Below are 14,929 nucleotides of genomic sequence, written 5' to 3' on the forward strand. Positions count from 1 at the left end.
TGGTACATTCGGAAGGTAGCAGCTTGGGTAATCACACCTCCCTAGGCCCGGCCTTTACCAGGGGTATGTATGTGTCCTACTTGTCTACCCGGGGCTGGGAATTACGCGTTACCCTGACACTGGCTACGCATGGGTTGTCCTTTAGACGAAAGAGAAAGGGAGGCACAAAGAAAAGGAAAGAAGAGAAGAATTCTCAAACACCGCAGTGGAGAAGAAGGTAAAGAGAAGAATCAAGGACAAGAGAAGGATAAAGTAAGGACAGAGACTTTCCAGTAGATAAAAGAAGAGAAACCATATCTTAAAGTCACAAGGTCTGTCTCCGGAAGAGAAGAGGAAGGGGATGGGAGGGAGAGGGGGGAAGGATTGGGGACAGGGAGGGATGTGGAAAGGGAAGGGTCCTGTGCTGGCCATGCACGTATACACACGAAAGTTGTGGACCCTCTGGGGATGGAAAGTAACTGTTCGTTTAAAAGAATTGAAGAGTTATTCTTCTTGTGAATAAAAGTTTCAAGCTCCTCAAGTGTGTTCAAAAGTAACTCCTTTAAGCTTGTGTGTAACATTTCAAGGCAGTTAGGGATGTCACCTACTGTGTGTTCCTTATTTATAAGGTGTTGTCCGAACATTGATTTATTTTGTGAAATTCTGGAGATATGTTCCCTAAAATCTGCTTTAAAATTACATCCAGCCCATCCAATGAATATATTTTTTCAGTTACCACCCATCTGTTTACACACACCTAAGTGAGGAAGGTGTTCATTGGCATTTCCAATACAGTGTCTTTATTTAAAAGGGTGTTTGCAGGTATAAAGTTGGTATTCTTGAAAAGTTAATTCTAATGGAAACTTCAAAGCTATAGCAATTTAGACTACGTCTTTATGGGAATCTGTGGTTTTTTTGTTTTACTTTCTGAAATAGGGAATGTATGATTTTGGATCACAGTTATTAGCATAAACAACTTACTTCCAAAATTCATCTTATTTATGTTATTGGTCAAGTCTAAGTGGTAATTTTAGCATTCTGTTAAGCACAGATAGAAAAAACCTTTTTCATATTTCGGCTGGTGGCAATATTTTGCATTAATAATTGCATCTGTCATAGTTTGCCTTCTAAAGGCAACGAAAAATGTTTACCATTATTATTATTATATATCACTATCGGCAAGAACCACCAGCTGGCATTCAACATTCGCATGATGTTTCATATTGGTGCTCTTGTATATGAAGTTTACTTAAAGTTAACCAATTTTATTAATGACCTGCACTATTTATTTGAACAGTATAAGTTTTATAAACATATAATTATATTTCTACGGTTAGTTTTCCACTGTACTTCATTTGCACATCATAAATATTTTTACGTATAGTAAGATTCCACTGGCTGCAGTTGGTGTAATGCAGCAAATTGGCATGCTATCAAGCATGTACAACCACTAGCAGCAGTTTTGACAACACGCAGCTACTCTGCACATTACCAGCTCCAGCAAAAGGGTAAAACAACGTGCCTTTTTAGTTTAATCTTTGTACATTTTATGTTAGATTGACTGATCTAATCACCACGTGCTTTTTTATAATCTTTACAGTGCACTCAGTCTGAAGATGGCCAACTGTATGCTGCAAACAGTCATTTTAAATAAAAGATATTTTGTGATTGTGACTGTTTTTGCATAAGTAACTGTGGGGTATGTTCTGAGGACACAAAAAAGAAGTAACACATTGTCTCCTGAACCCAGGGATCCAAGTTAAGATCCTTGTCCAGCAGTTTTAGCTTTCACTAATGCGCAGAATACCACCAGTTCAGCAGAACACACACATCCTACTGTCAAAGAATCTGTTATGCTTGTTGGAAGGAAGGAAGGAAGGAGAATTTCAGGTTTCAATTGTTGATGACAAGGACACTACAGTCAGCTTAAGCAGAAAATTGGTATTGGTCATTGAAAGGAACAAGCATATGCAGAAATTTGGTGATGGTCTTTCAAAAGGAATCATCCAAATATACATAGGAGGCAATTAAGGGAAACAAAACAGAAAGCCTAAAAGCGGATGGCCAGATGGGAGTTTGAAGTGCACAGCTCTCAAATATGAGTCACCTGTCAAATCACTGAACCAGCTTGTTCAGGTATTTTCTTTCCCCACAAATTGTCTGAACATTTGAAAAATCTGGTGAAACTTAAGTTTTTCTAACAGGGTTTCCTATCTCCAGACACATGATTTTCCCTTTTTGTTTCTTCTCTAAAATATACTATCTATTATAACACTTTAAAATTAACATTTCCTTTTATGTAATTTTCTTCCAGAATTTATTTCCACCAGTAGAGTTTTGTTAGATGCACACACTTCTCTTGGGGTTAACATTTAATACCACACTGTCTCCTCCTCACTACATGGAAAAATCAGGTCTTTAATATAATTATGTGAATTATGTGCTTCAATTTTCTTGCCCCTTTTATAACTTACCCGACTTTTCATAAAGCACCTGGAAAGGTTCAATGAGTTTGTGATTCACACATTCCATTACACCTAATTTTGCTTTTTTGTCGTCTTCAAATCCACGGAGATTGAATGGCATCGTTCCATACTTGTGACTAACTTCGCTAAAGAATGTTCTTGAAGTCTTCAGCTTCAACTGGTATGTCTCGTCTGTCTTCTTGTATATGGTAACTCTAGTAGCTGTCTCCTTGCCCTACACAAAAATAAGAATACAATCTATCAAACACAAACACACATTTCGATATTTTATCATACTGTCACTGCCGCCTTATTTTTGTACAAATTTCACCAATTAAAATTTAAGAAAGTGTCAAAATACCAGAAAATTTGTCATATAACCGTTCTCACTATTGATTTTGTAAGACATACTAAGCACAACAATGTAAGGCAATCTATCCCTAAAAGTAGTGTTTTCTGACAAAACTACTACTTCTAATAACAGACTGTTTTCCATTAAAGAGGATGTTATCACTGCCACACTTAATAGTCAGAATTCTAGTTACTCACCCACTAACCATCTTTCTTAACCCGCTCTCCCACCACCTAACTCTAGGAGGAACCGACTTGTCAATCAAAACCAGTAATGGCATTTTAAGTGCTCATCTCTGGGATACACAAATCTGAAAGTTGAGTCTAATAACTGGACTGCAAAGGTTACAGAAAGTTAGCAACAGCTGAACAACTACAATTGTATCTGGTACATGTGACAGAGGTGACATTTAATGAGAAACCAAGAATGTATTATTAAAAATAGCAGCCGATTTCAGCAACACAAGAAGTATAATTATTGTCCAGTTTGGAAATGAAACAGTTTTGCCATAACTGACTGATTCTCTTGCTGTTTATTCGAACAATACATACAGAGAAAAAAGTTTTTGAAGTGAAGAACAGGTTATCAACACCACCTAATTTTTCTGTGGTACAATCGATACACAGTTTAATTTCATATCAACACCATTACCTTCCCGTACAAAATTAAGAAAGGAAAGACAGAAAGAACTGAAACACACTGCATTACACCACATAACTATATTTGTAACACAGAATTACTTGAAAGATTAATTTCTTTTCTTAGTATGGACAGATTGTTATATTCGTGCAGCATATAACGAACCTCACATGTCCCCCCCCCCCCCCCCCCCACATTCTCAGTCCACCATATGATGTATCTCACGCTGAATTCGTTACGTACTTTACAGATAAAGTTTCTCATGTCGACAGCACTACTTACTACAATTGAGTTCTTGTAAAAAATGAACTTTCAAGCAATAAAGTGTTAATTTCAATTCTCTTAAATGTGAAATACAGTGAAACTGGAACTTTATTATCTACTGAATTAAGAACTGAAAATCAGTGTACAAGAATTTGATCACACACACACACATTCTTTTAAATTTTTAAAGCTAATACGAACATGTTTAACAGAAGTAGCAATGAAGTAGCTTTAATAATGAATAATAAAATAGAAATAAGGGTGAACAACTATGAACGAACAGCATAGTGAATGTGTCCTCCAAGTCTTTCACGACTGAATAAAATCTCTCTTTCAAGCAGCATCAATCCCAATAAAATTTACGAGCTTTCAATGGCTAGCTCCGCTATCAGGAGTAAAACTACTGACTGCCGAGGCTGGTACTATTACCTGCTTATATACCTACGATTACGATCACTGGCACCAGAGAGGACTGAAACGACGCATGCACTTTAGGCAAGTTGGGCACCTCATAGATGCTCCGGCCCACCACGGGACCGTGTAATGTCAGGTGGTGTGAGGGGCCAGAGCAACATCCAGTATGTTGATGCATGAGCCAAGACTCTTGTGTTTTCAAAAAGTATTTTGTATTTTTTTCAAGGCAATTCTCAGCTATGGCCGACTAGTGGAGTTCCCTTTGCTTAATGTCTCTTGTGCTCAGTACATTGCTCTGCAATTGTGCAAACTGTCTGGCCTACACAGATGCTGCCACACTCACAAAAGACACGAAGAGCTATGTTGTCTTCAACAGGGCACAAAATATCTCTTATCGTGGGGGTGGGCAGGAACACCGGTCTCCATCCATGTCTCCGCAGTACACGTTGTAACTTGCTGCTCATTGCCCAACCCTATGGCAGGAAAGCTGCCGGCTTGGCTGCTTCTGCCGATTCACAAGGTGTCCTCCTTCGGTGTCCCCTGAAAGAGTTTGCAATGTCTCTTTTGCTCTAGCCATTCTTCTTGAACGTAACAGAACAACCTGACAATTCCAGGTTAGGTCATTGTGAACATCATGTTGTAAACTTGCAGACATTTGTTGAAATGCTCAAGACAATGGAAATAGGTCGAAATGATTTAATGTTTAGTCTGGACGTGGTGTCACTTTTTACGAGGGTGCCAGCACAAGGCACACTGGATCTTCTGGCGCACCAGTATCTACATGGAATCGTCAAGTCGTTCCATCATGTTGTAACGACAACTTACTATTTGTACCACAACAAATATTACGAAATGACAGATGGCACAGCAATGAGCTCACCACTGCCTCCTGCAGGCGCAAATTTCATCATGGAGCACTTTCAGGAGCACTCTGTGGTGTTGCATCTGTCTTGCTTCCTTCGGTACGTCAATGACACCTTCCTGATACAGCCTCACGGTGAAAATACACTGCAGCAGTTTGTGGATCACATGAATGGTGTCCAATCCAAAATTAAATTTACCATTGAAATGGAGAAGGATGGCAAGCTACCGTTCTCAGATGTTTTAGTTGAGCGGAAGGCAGGAGGCCGGCTTGGTCTTTCAGTGTACATTGATCAATATTTGAAAGCTGGTAGTTTTCACAACCCTGTACACAAGAAAGCAGTCCTGAACATGTTAATACACAGAGCCAAAGTTATTTCTGGCAACAACCACCTAAGCCTGAACTGTAGCAGTTGAGGCACATGTTCCGGGAGAATAGCTACAGCAAAAGTGACATTGCAAATGCTTTCAAGTGTCCAGAGGAGGACACCTTGTGAATTGGTAGAAAAAGCCAAGCCAGTGGCTTTCCTGCCACAGGGTCTGGCAATTAGCAGGAAGTTAGGACTTGTACTGCAGGGGAATGCATTAAGACCAGTGTTCCAGCCCCACTCCCGAGATACAAGATATGTTATGCCCTGTTAAAGAAGACATTGCTCCTCGTATGCCTGGTGTGTACGCTGGCCCTTGTCAGTGCAGCGTCATCTATAAAGGCCAGACAATCCGCACAACTGCAGAGCACTGAACTGAGCACAAGAGACATATTAAGCAAAGGGAGCTCAACAAGCCAGCCATAGCTGAGCATTGCCTCAAATACGAACACAAAATACAAATCGAGAACACAAGAGCCTTGTTTCATGGGTCAACATACTGGTACTCCATTCTAATCTCAGCCGCCCCTTCTATAACAAACAGCAACAATTTTAAGAGAGACCAGTGCTACATACTGAGTAGGGTGTGGGGGCGGGCTTTGTACATCGAAAGGAAGCAACGGTGGATGCTTAACACTTGTAGGGAGGAGGGAGTGGCAGTTTCAAATGTGACACTGGCCCTTCGTGCCACCTGACATCACTCAGTCCCACAGCGGACCGGAGCCGCTGTGAGCTGCCCAACTCATCATCCGCACAAACATTGTTTCAGTCCTCTAATTGGTGCCAGCGGATATAATTGTAGGCATATTAGCAGCAAATAGTGTCAGTCCCAGCAGTAAGTAGTTTTACTCCTGACAGCAAGGCCACAGCAAGCCACCAAAAGCTTGAGAATTTTACTGAAATTGACAAGACTTGAAAACCGAGAATGTTTTCTTCAGCGTAGTGAATGTATTCTTGCAGGAGAGAGATAGAGATAGAGAGAGAGAGAGAGAGAGAGAGAGAGAGAGAGAGAGAGAGAGCCAATACTCCCTCACATTAGTACAAACTTATACACCCATTTGCTTTGTAGTTGTAGAAGCCGGAAGACTGTGTGACAAGATAGAGGAACAACAGCTAAATTAAAACAAATACCTGAATCAGTCGCTTACTTTTTCTTTTCTCCTCGAAAACTCGTTTTTAGAGCTTACGCCCTCCACTTCAGGTGGATCAGTGGATTATATTACATTTTAGTTTGCTGGGTGTAGTCAGTTTACTGTTTCATTTCGATACAAGTAAGATGTAATGTACATTTGTTAACATAATATGGCACTGGAATTCTGAGTTTTAAACAATAGTAAAGCTACTTACATGTTCCAGCAGAAAGAATCCTGATGGTCATCATAAATATACATTTTCATCTTTAGGTGTTCCACAAACACGAGTCGACATAACCAGACCAGGTACTGTACACATGCAGACATTCAGTGCCCAGTAAATCAAAGTGCATTCATTACTAACTCATACTGCGCAATGCTTTTAAGGTTTTAAAATCTTTTTGCTTAAGGGTATCGTTATTCCAAGAAAATATGTAAAAATTAAAGTTATGAACCTATATGTCAGTACATTGACCTGTAAATGTTTTAAGTTAGGTAATTTGTTTTCATGATTTAGGTAAATCAAAAATAGGTGGTGGTAGAAGTTACTGTATCATCTAGCTTCTAGAAAAGTTCATTGCCACACATACATTTTTGTCATCGAGTTTCATGTCATGTTTTCTGTAACGGAGAAAAATTTCAAGTATTTTGTAGATTGACTGACTGATTGAGAGGGCTTTTGGGACCAAACAGCGAGGTCATCAGTCCCGCGATTCCGAAGTGACTCACAGAAGAAAGAGGGTCTGCTAAAAGTAGACGGATCCACTCAAGGGACTCAAATTATAAAATAATGATCATTAAACACACACAGTAAGGCTGCATTCACACTGCCAGCCGGGCCGGGCTGGGATGACGCGTACTTGCTCGGCTCGTGCCTAGCCAGCTCAGGCCGACGTGTAGTGCATTCACATTGTTGCGCGCCGCGCCGAGCCGGGACGGCGAAATGGGGGAAAATCCACTTCTCCGATTTTCATGTTTTAAAAATTCTTAGCGGTATATAAGACTTCGACACATCGTTTTATGAACTTATTTTTTCCTTAAAAGCGTTACTTACGTCGTGAAAAAAGTAAAAGTCTACTTTTCGTTTCGCGTGATTTCTTAGATTCGTAATGCTTCCCAACCGATTTTGAAGAAAGTATGCAGCTAAAAAATCTGATTTTTGTACACGTTGTAGTGTAACATCTTAGCTTTGTATTTTTATCTTTCCATATTTCTTAACAGTCATTGTGAAATGATGCTATTTGTCAACGTTGTGCATTTGATTTACAAATCTTTTAGTGAAAAAGTTATGTAGCGGGTAGCTCACTGTTAGATCCGTTTTAGACCATACATTGTTGGGAATGAAATGTAGCTAAAAGTAACGAAAAGTTTTTGAAATGATAATGATACTGATATCTGTTTCTGGTCATAAGTAATGCGAGCTATTCAGTGGCGTCAGTGCCGCGTCCACAAGCCACGGAGTTCGCGCGGTTATAGCTTGGTTTATTGTAGTCATATAATGCAGGACAGAAGAAAAATAATTACTAGTGATCAGCGCAGACCTAGTGTCATTCCCTCATGTTATTTTAATGCTCTCATTGTCTAGATAAATCCAAATGTATAAGAATTTTTCCCTCGGCTACTGGACAATCTGCTATGCTTTTATAATTGGCCACACATTGCATCACAAAAGACAAACAATTATTTGTCATCAACATCCTACAATTAGTATAATGTACATTTTGTATTTCGAACTAAAAGATAAGAGTATATTAATCCAAGATGAGATCTTGCTCCTGATGCATTGTAATAAAAGCTTGCAACATTCTACATAATTTCTTTCTAGTTGCATATAATAAACAGCAGATGTTAAAAAATATAAAAACATTTACAGATGTTTCCATGTCTAAGATTGACTAAGGCACAAAAAGTTCATTTTTTTGTATTATCGCTTTTGCGGTTCACATAAGTGTAGTACCGCAAACTGTAAATAATTACATTCTGTAGATCGACCCTATCTCCACTTAGAAAGATCTGTGGATAGGAAATGAATGCAATGAAACGAAGGCTGAGTGGAACAGCGTTTCAATCAATGCTTTGCTGGATCATTTGATGACGAAATGATTAAGTTATCGTTTTCTGTAAGGTGCTGCCATTTCGATTTTTCTACTGTAACTGAAAGAAAATGTGCGGATTCAGCATAGCCTCAAGCACAGCAGGACAGGTAAATGAATTGTCGTCGATTGATGTGTTGGATTCTCGTCTAGTTCAAAGCAGTGTAAAGGATGAGGTGTGTGTCACTGTTTGCTTCTGTGTATTTTTTCCCCTTGGTGGTCTTGTCCTCAGCGGTAAAGGGATCTTAATTCATTAGCAGCTGAAGGTCGAAGATAACACAGGTACAGCCAGGAGTTTGTCACCACTATCCAATTAGAACCGTCTTATGTAACAATGATTTCATTGTTATCTTAGTTATGTTTTCACATTATGGTGACTCGTCGAATTTTGAGCACATTGTAATAGGGTGGACATTGACTCTCCCCAAGAATATCGACTGGCATTTAGTAAAGGTTTTTAATTACAATAATAAAGAATGTTCCTGAAAAACTTTTATTTATATTGCAGATTGAGTAATAACATGTATCACTATCAAAGAATATTTCAGGCAACAATTACGGAATGGAATACAGTTTCACATTAATATAATACAAAAAGCAAAGTTGTCTGTAATGAAGAAGTAAGTTGAATTAGCGCGGTCATTGCTTTGAAGAACCTGGCACTGCACTCACTGCCTCCAATTCATTATAAACAAGCTCTTGTATTTTAAGTTTCACAAACATTTGCTGCTGAACTGGAAGGGAGTTTATTGCACTCCTGAGACTCATCAGGAAGTGGTATGTATTATCGTTTTGGGTCATGTCTTGATGTGCTTTCATCACAGCTAATTTGTCCTTTTCAAGTTTAAAAAATTCTTCTTCAATATTTGGCCCACTAATTCTTTTTTTTCCTTTGTGATACTGTGCTTGCCAGTGGCGACGTTTCATCAACTGCCACTAATGATGATATGTCAGACTGATCTCATTCATCTTATGGACTAGAGTGGTCGTTAGACGAAAATTCTGGAGATAGTTGAGATTGACTTGCTGGTTCCGTTTCTGATGACAACGAATTCTGCATTGCTCTTGGAATTAAAATATCTCTTAGGAACTCCACGTGTTGGAAATAAGGCCACAAGTGGAATTGCGTTTCTGTGGGTTTTTTCCTGGGTCAACTGATCTAATGTTACCAAGTTTTTTAAGTTTTTCTCTGTAATTGTCTCTCAGATGTTTCCACTTAGATTTCACCGTTTTAACTGAAAGAACAATAAAATGGTGTAAGAAAACAGGTTCCATAGTTCCCTACTACCACAGAAGTACGAAAATAGACTAACTACGTAAATGTATATTATATTCTTTAATAAAACTGTTAAAAAGCTTTCCACGTCGCCACGTTTGAGTAGCAAGTTTATAAAGTTGCTTCTCAGGTAATTTCAACTGGGATATCCTATCATGCACTACCATGATAATTGTGAATAGAAATGTCAATTTTATTGTTGGTTGTGAAAAAAAAGATTTAATGGCCATATTGTAAGCGCGTACTCTTATTATTTTAGCAATGCTGAATGTATTCTGATTTAAAGAAATATTTCAATGCGTCTGACATAGGGTTTTCCAAACTGCGTATGATTTTTAGATGGAAAACGCATACATACCCAGTGTCCTAAACATTCTGGCAGCATGTTCTAAAATTACAAAATGTGTTATTGAATTGTACTCCAAGCAGTTGCTGGTCACACATTTTTAGGCAGAGATATTGGCGCCTGTAGTAAACAGAGTGATGGAGGTCTGTTCAAACAGCGTGCTTAGTGTAAGAGGTCTACCAATGGAGAACTTCAAGAAATGTCACATCAATCACCATGTATTTTTGGATGATGAGGCTTATCCATTTTTAGAGAATTTGATGTTACCTTTTCCTTGCATATAATTGAGCAACAGGAAGAGTCTGTACAGAAAAATGCATTCCAGAGCAAGACAGGTTGTTCAGTGCACATACGATAATATGAAAAAGATGCATGGAAATCACTGAAGAAAGAAACTGAAATACCCATTGACATTGCTGATCAAATATCTAAGTGCATTTGCCCTTTTAATATCGTCATCGATAAAGGAGGATGCATCATTGAAACTGAACAGTTTTCTAACAATGATGGTATGCAAGCTGCTGGTACCACAATCAACAGAAATTCTACATTACGTTCGAAAACTGTCAGGAACACTTTTGTTGAATATTTCGTTAAAAATGCAACTTAAAATAATTAAAAACCTTTCAACAATAAATTTTGGAATTTAAAGTACTTAGCTATTTACTGTATTTTTATGTATCTCATTTCACTGTAAATAAAACAAATAAAATTATAAAGGAAAATAATTTATATTTGTGTGTACTATCTGGAACACACTCCTTGGTTGCTTTGTTCCATAATCTGGAAACTGCATCACTACTGTCATACTAGTCGAATTTCTGATACCAAATTGACGAGCACAAGTTAATGTCGTGTATATGTTATTCTGCATTCATTACAGTAAGAACATCGCAAAAATATGTCACAGACAACAACTTATAGTAACGTGCCACAGCAAGACTTTACAATGCATTGTCATCTGGTAGGGACACAGTTCCGTCCCTCAGTGACACTCATATCTGTCTCCGTTTACAAGTAAATGCGAACTATTCAGTGGCGGCAATGTCGCGATCGCTGGCAAGCTATTGTTGTAAATGCATGTAAATACGGTAGATTACATAAATGAACTAAAAGTAATTTCGCATGTATCATTATAATAAACGTAATTTTTCCTCACTGATTGTGAAATGTGAGGTAACATCTGAAAAGAAAAGACGTGTGCAGTCACATTGGTGATGAAAGCAGAAGGGAGACATGCGATGCATGTACTACAGAATCTGTAGTGCTGCTCCACAAGCTCGCGCCTGCGGTCGGCTTGCACCGGCAATATTAAACACTCGGGATGTCGCCGGCTCGGCTCTGGGAGGCTCACGCCGTGTCGGCGCGGCCCGGCCGCCAGTGTGAACACCGGAATTCAAAATCATGTGTTTGATATCAGAGCGGGTGGCGGCTCGGCCCAGCCGGCAGTGTGAACGCAGCCTAAAGGCATAAAAGGTGAGACCAAATAAAATTAAAAAATAAAAAGTAAAATAATAAAAACCTGGTAAGGGGGGGGGGGGGGGGCAGTCATGGAGCCACAGACCAAGAAGATTAAAATAAGTCCCAACCACAATCACCCTGCCCCTGCTCCAAGACTAAAATAGAACCTTATATCTGGAAATAAAAACCACTTTCAAGGAGGGAACACAGGACCAGTTCAACCATCCATGAATCGTCTGCTAATATTAAATTTAAGGAATCCGGAAGGCTATACTTAACACGAGGAGCCAAAAGAAGGGGACATTCTATCAAAATGTGAAATATTGTCAGTCCGGCTCCACAACCACATTGTAGGGGTGGGTCATTACATAGGAGGAAACAATGGGTGAGCTGGGTATGATCAATGCTTAAAACAGCGGACTCCTGAGAGGAGTGGAAGGAAGAGCACTGAACTGCAGTAGACTACTTGATTGTGCGGAGTTTATAACTATGAGCAGTGGTGCTCCACATAGTATTCCACTTTTGGGCAAACTGAGATTTGACATAGATTAGCATGGGGGTTAGCCAGTTCATTCCCTGGGATGCCCACATGACTTGAGACCCAGAGAAAGAGGACTGAACAGGCAGCACACACTCAAGGGCAGAGAGGTGGTCATGGATAGTAGAGACCAAAGGGTGACTAGAATACCATCGTTCAACAGCCTGCATGCTACTGATGGTGTCTGAACAAATCAAAATGCTGTGGAGGGAGGTCCAAGAAACGGAAACAAGGGCCCTGTGAATGACCAGAAGCTTTGCTGTGAACACACTACATGATCTCGGCAATAACCAGTGTTCGAAGCCAGTAGGAAAGTGAAAGTGTATGCCACATTATCAACCGTCTTAAAACCATCAGTGTAAAAGATGGTGGCACCCTGGAACTCTGCAAGGATGGTACAAGACACCGGTAAACCATAGGAGTGACAGAGACCTTAGGACCCTGGAATAGATCAGTTCTATAATCTCTAGTCTAAGCGCCATCCTGGGGGGAGGGGGGGGGGGTATGAGGAAAGACACGGAGAGAAGTCCAGTGACTGGAGATGGAGATCCCGACAGAGGTAAGTGAGACGCATGCCTGCCGGCAATCCCACCCTTGGGCGGGTGTTAGGAGGAAGACATCCCTCATTGGTGAAGAACACAGGGTACACAGGATGGTCAGGGAATGGGCGAATGGCGACTGCATAAGAAACAAGGAGCTGGCTCCGTTGGATGTGTAGAGAGGGAATACCCGCTTCAGTGAGGAGACTATCAATAGGACTAGTGCGAAAGGCACCAATAATCAGATGCACCCCACAATGATGGACAGCATCAAGGAGTTTCTAAGTGGAAGGAGCTGCTGAGCCATAAACATGACTACCATAATCTAGTTTGGACAAGACCAGAGCACGGTAAAGATGGAGAAGAGTGGAATGGTCTGCACTCCAAGATGTGTGGGCCAGGAGGCAGAGAGCATTAAGCTTCCGCATACATATAGTCTTTAGATGGCGAATGTAGGGCAGTCTTGTGAGCTTGTTATCAAAAATAAGGCCCAAGAAACGGGCCTGTCAGATGGTGCCTTGGAGCTTGCACTCATCACATGCTACCAAGTGGGAGCTGCACCAGATGCAAAAATCATGTATGTACAATGCTGTGGTAACCAGAGGAACAACAGAGGTCACAATCGCATTGATGACAATGAGGAAGAGTGTGACACTGAGGATCACTGAGCGAAGTGATAACTCGGACCCAAAAGAGCCCACGAGATAAAAACTCATGGATAAAAATCTGAAGGGGACTATGGAAGCCCCAGTCATGGATGGTATCTAAAATGTGACGGCTACAAGCCATGCCATACACCTTATTTAGGTCAAAGAAGACTGCAACAAGTTGCTGGCGATGAATAAAAGCCTGTGAGATGGCTGATTCCATTCGGAGTAAATGGTAAATTGGAGATCACCCTGCATGGAAGCCACACTGATACGGGGACAAAAGACCCCGAGATTCGAGTACCCAGCATAATCTGAAGCTGACCATCCTTTCGAGCAGTTTACGAAGTATGTTTGTCAAGCTAATTGGGCAGTTTTTCCTGGGCTTAAGGACGTGGATAATTATACTGTCTCACCATTGTGACCGAAAAGCACCCATGAGCCAAATGTGGTTGAAGACTCTGAGGAGCTGTTTCTTCTGGAGAATGTCCAAGTGTTGGATCATCTGGTTGTGGATGGAATTTAGGCCTGGGGCTGTGTCTCATGAAGAGCTAAGATCCTGCACCAAATCCCATTCAGTGAAGGGTGCATTATAGGGCTAAACGTGGTGCGGGAGTCTGTTCAACCCTGTTTCTGCCAGAGAAAGGTAGTAGCGTAGGAAGAGGACGATGGTTCCGTAACAAAGTGTGCTGTGAGGTGTTCTGCAAGGACCAATGGATCGGTGCACAGAGCACCTTGGAAGGTTCAGACCCTGGGCAGTTGACTGTCGCTGGTGGCCCAAAAGGTTATGGAGCTTGGGCCAAACCTGCTATGAAGAGGCATATGTCCCCAGGGAGGAAAAATAGCACTCCCAGCATTCCTTTTTACTCCGCTTAATAAGGTAAAGAGCCATAGCACGGGGACGCTTAAAAGTGAGGAGATTGGCCTGTGAAGGGTGTTGCTTAAATCATTGGAGCGCCTGTTAAGAGGTCCTGGACAGTGACTGCAACACCCTCAGTCCTCCACGGTACCGGTCGACAACGAGGGGGACCCGTTGACAGGGGGACAGCAGTGCCAGCAGCATGAAGAATAGTGGCAGAGATGCTTTGCACAACTACATCAGTGCAATTTGAGAGGTAGGTGTCAAAGTTCACAGCAGATGTATATAAAGGCCAAATGGCCCTGCGGAATGCCCAATGTGGAGGTCTGTCTGCCTGGCGGCAGCATAGGAATGATAGAATCACCAGAAAATGGTCACTGTCACAAAGATCATCATGGGGTGACCAATGTAGGGAAGCCACAAGGGCAGGGGAGAAGATCGCGAAACTGATAGCAGAGAAGGCACCATGAGCAGCAACACTGAAGTGTGGAGGGGAAACCTCATTGAGGAGACAGATCGAGTTCTGTGACAAGTTGGTCAATTAGGATACCTCTACCCAAGCGAGCGAGGGGAGTGGTGGTCAGCATAATTGACACACACAGATGGCGGAACACATGGGCTTCCCTCATGGAGTGGGTGGCCAGTCACCACACAAAGGGTTCGCCGTACATTGGGAAGACATATGCCTAAAACAC

The 14,929-nt window shown here is 41.0% G+C and overlaps 1 protein-coding gene across 1 annotated transcript in view; it reads right to left on the minus strand.

Moving 5' to 3' along the window:
- The window catches only part of LOC126215072 (proliferation-associated protein 2G4), a 67,847-nt gene that overhangs the window by 24,196 nt on the left and 28,722 nt on the right, over positions 1 to 14,929 (minus strand). Inside the window, exon 7 of the mRNA XM_049941720.1 lies at positions 2,454 to 2,679. Within this exon, the coding sequence (XP_049797677.1) occupies positions 2,454 to 2,679 (226 nt within the window). The remainder of the gene's footprint in view (positions 1 to 2,453; positions 2,680 to 14,929) is intronic.

This window comes from Schistocerca nitens, chromosome 12 (genome assembly GCF_023898315.1).
Source record: "Schistocerca nitens isolate TAMUIC-IGC-003100 chromosome 12, iqSchNite1.1, whole genome shotgun sequence".
NCBI lineage: Eukaryota > Metazoa > Arthropoda > Insecta > Orthoptera > Acrididae > Schistocerca > Schistocerca nitens.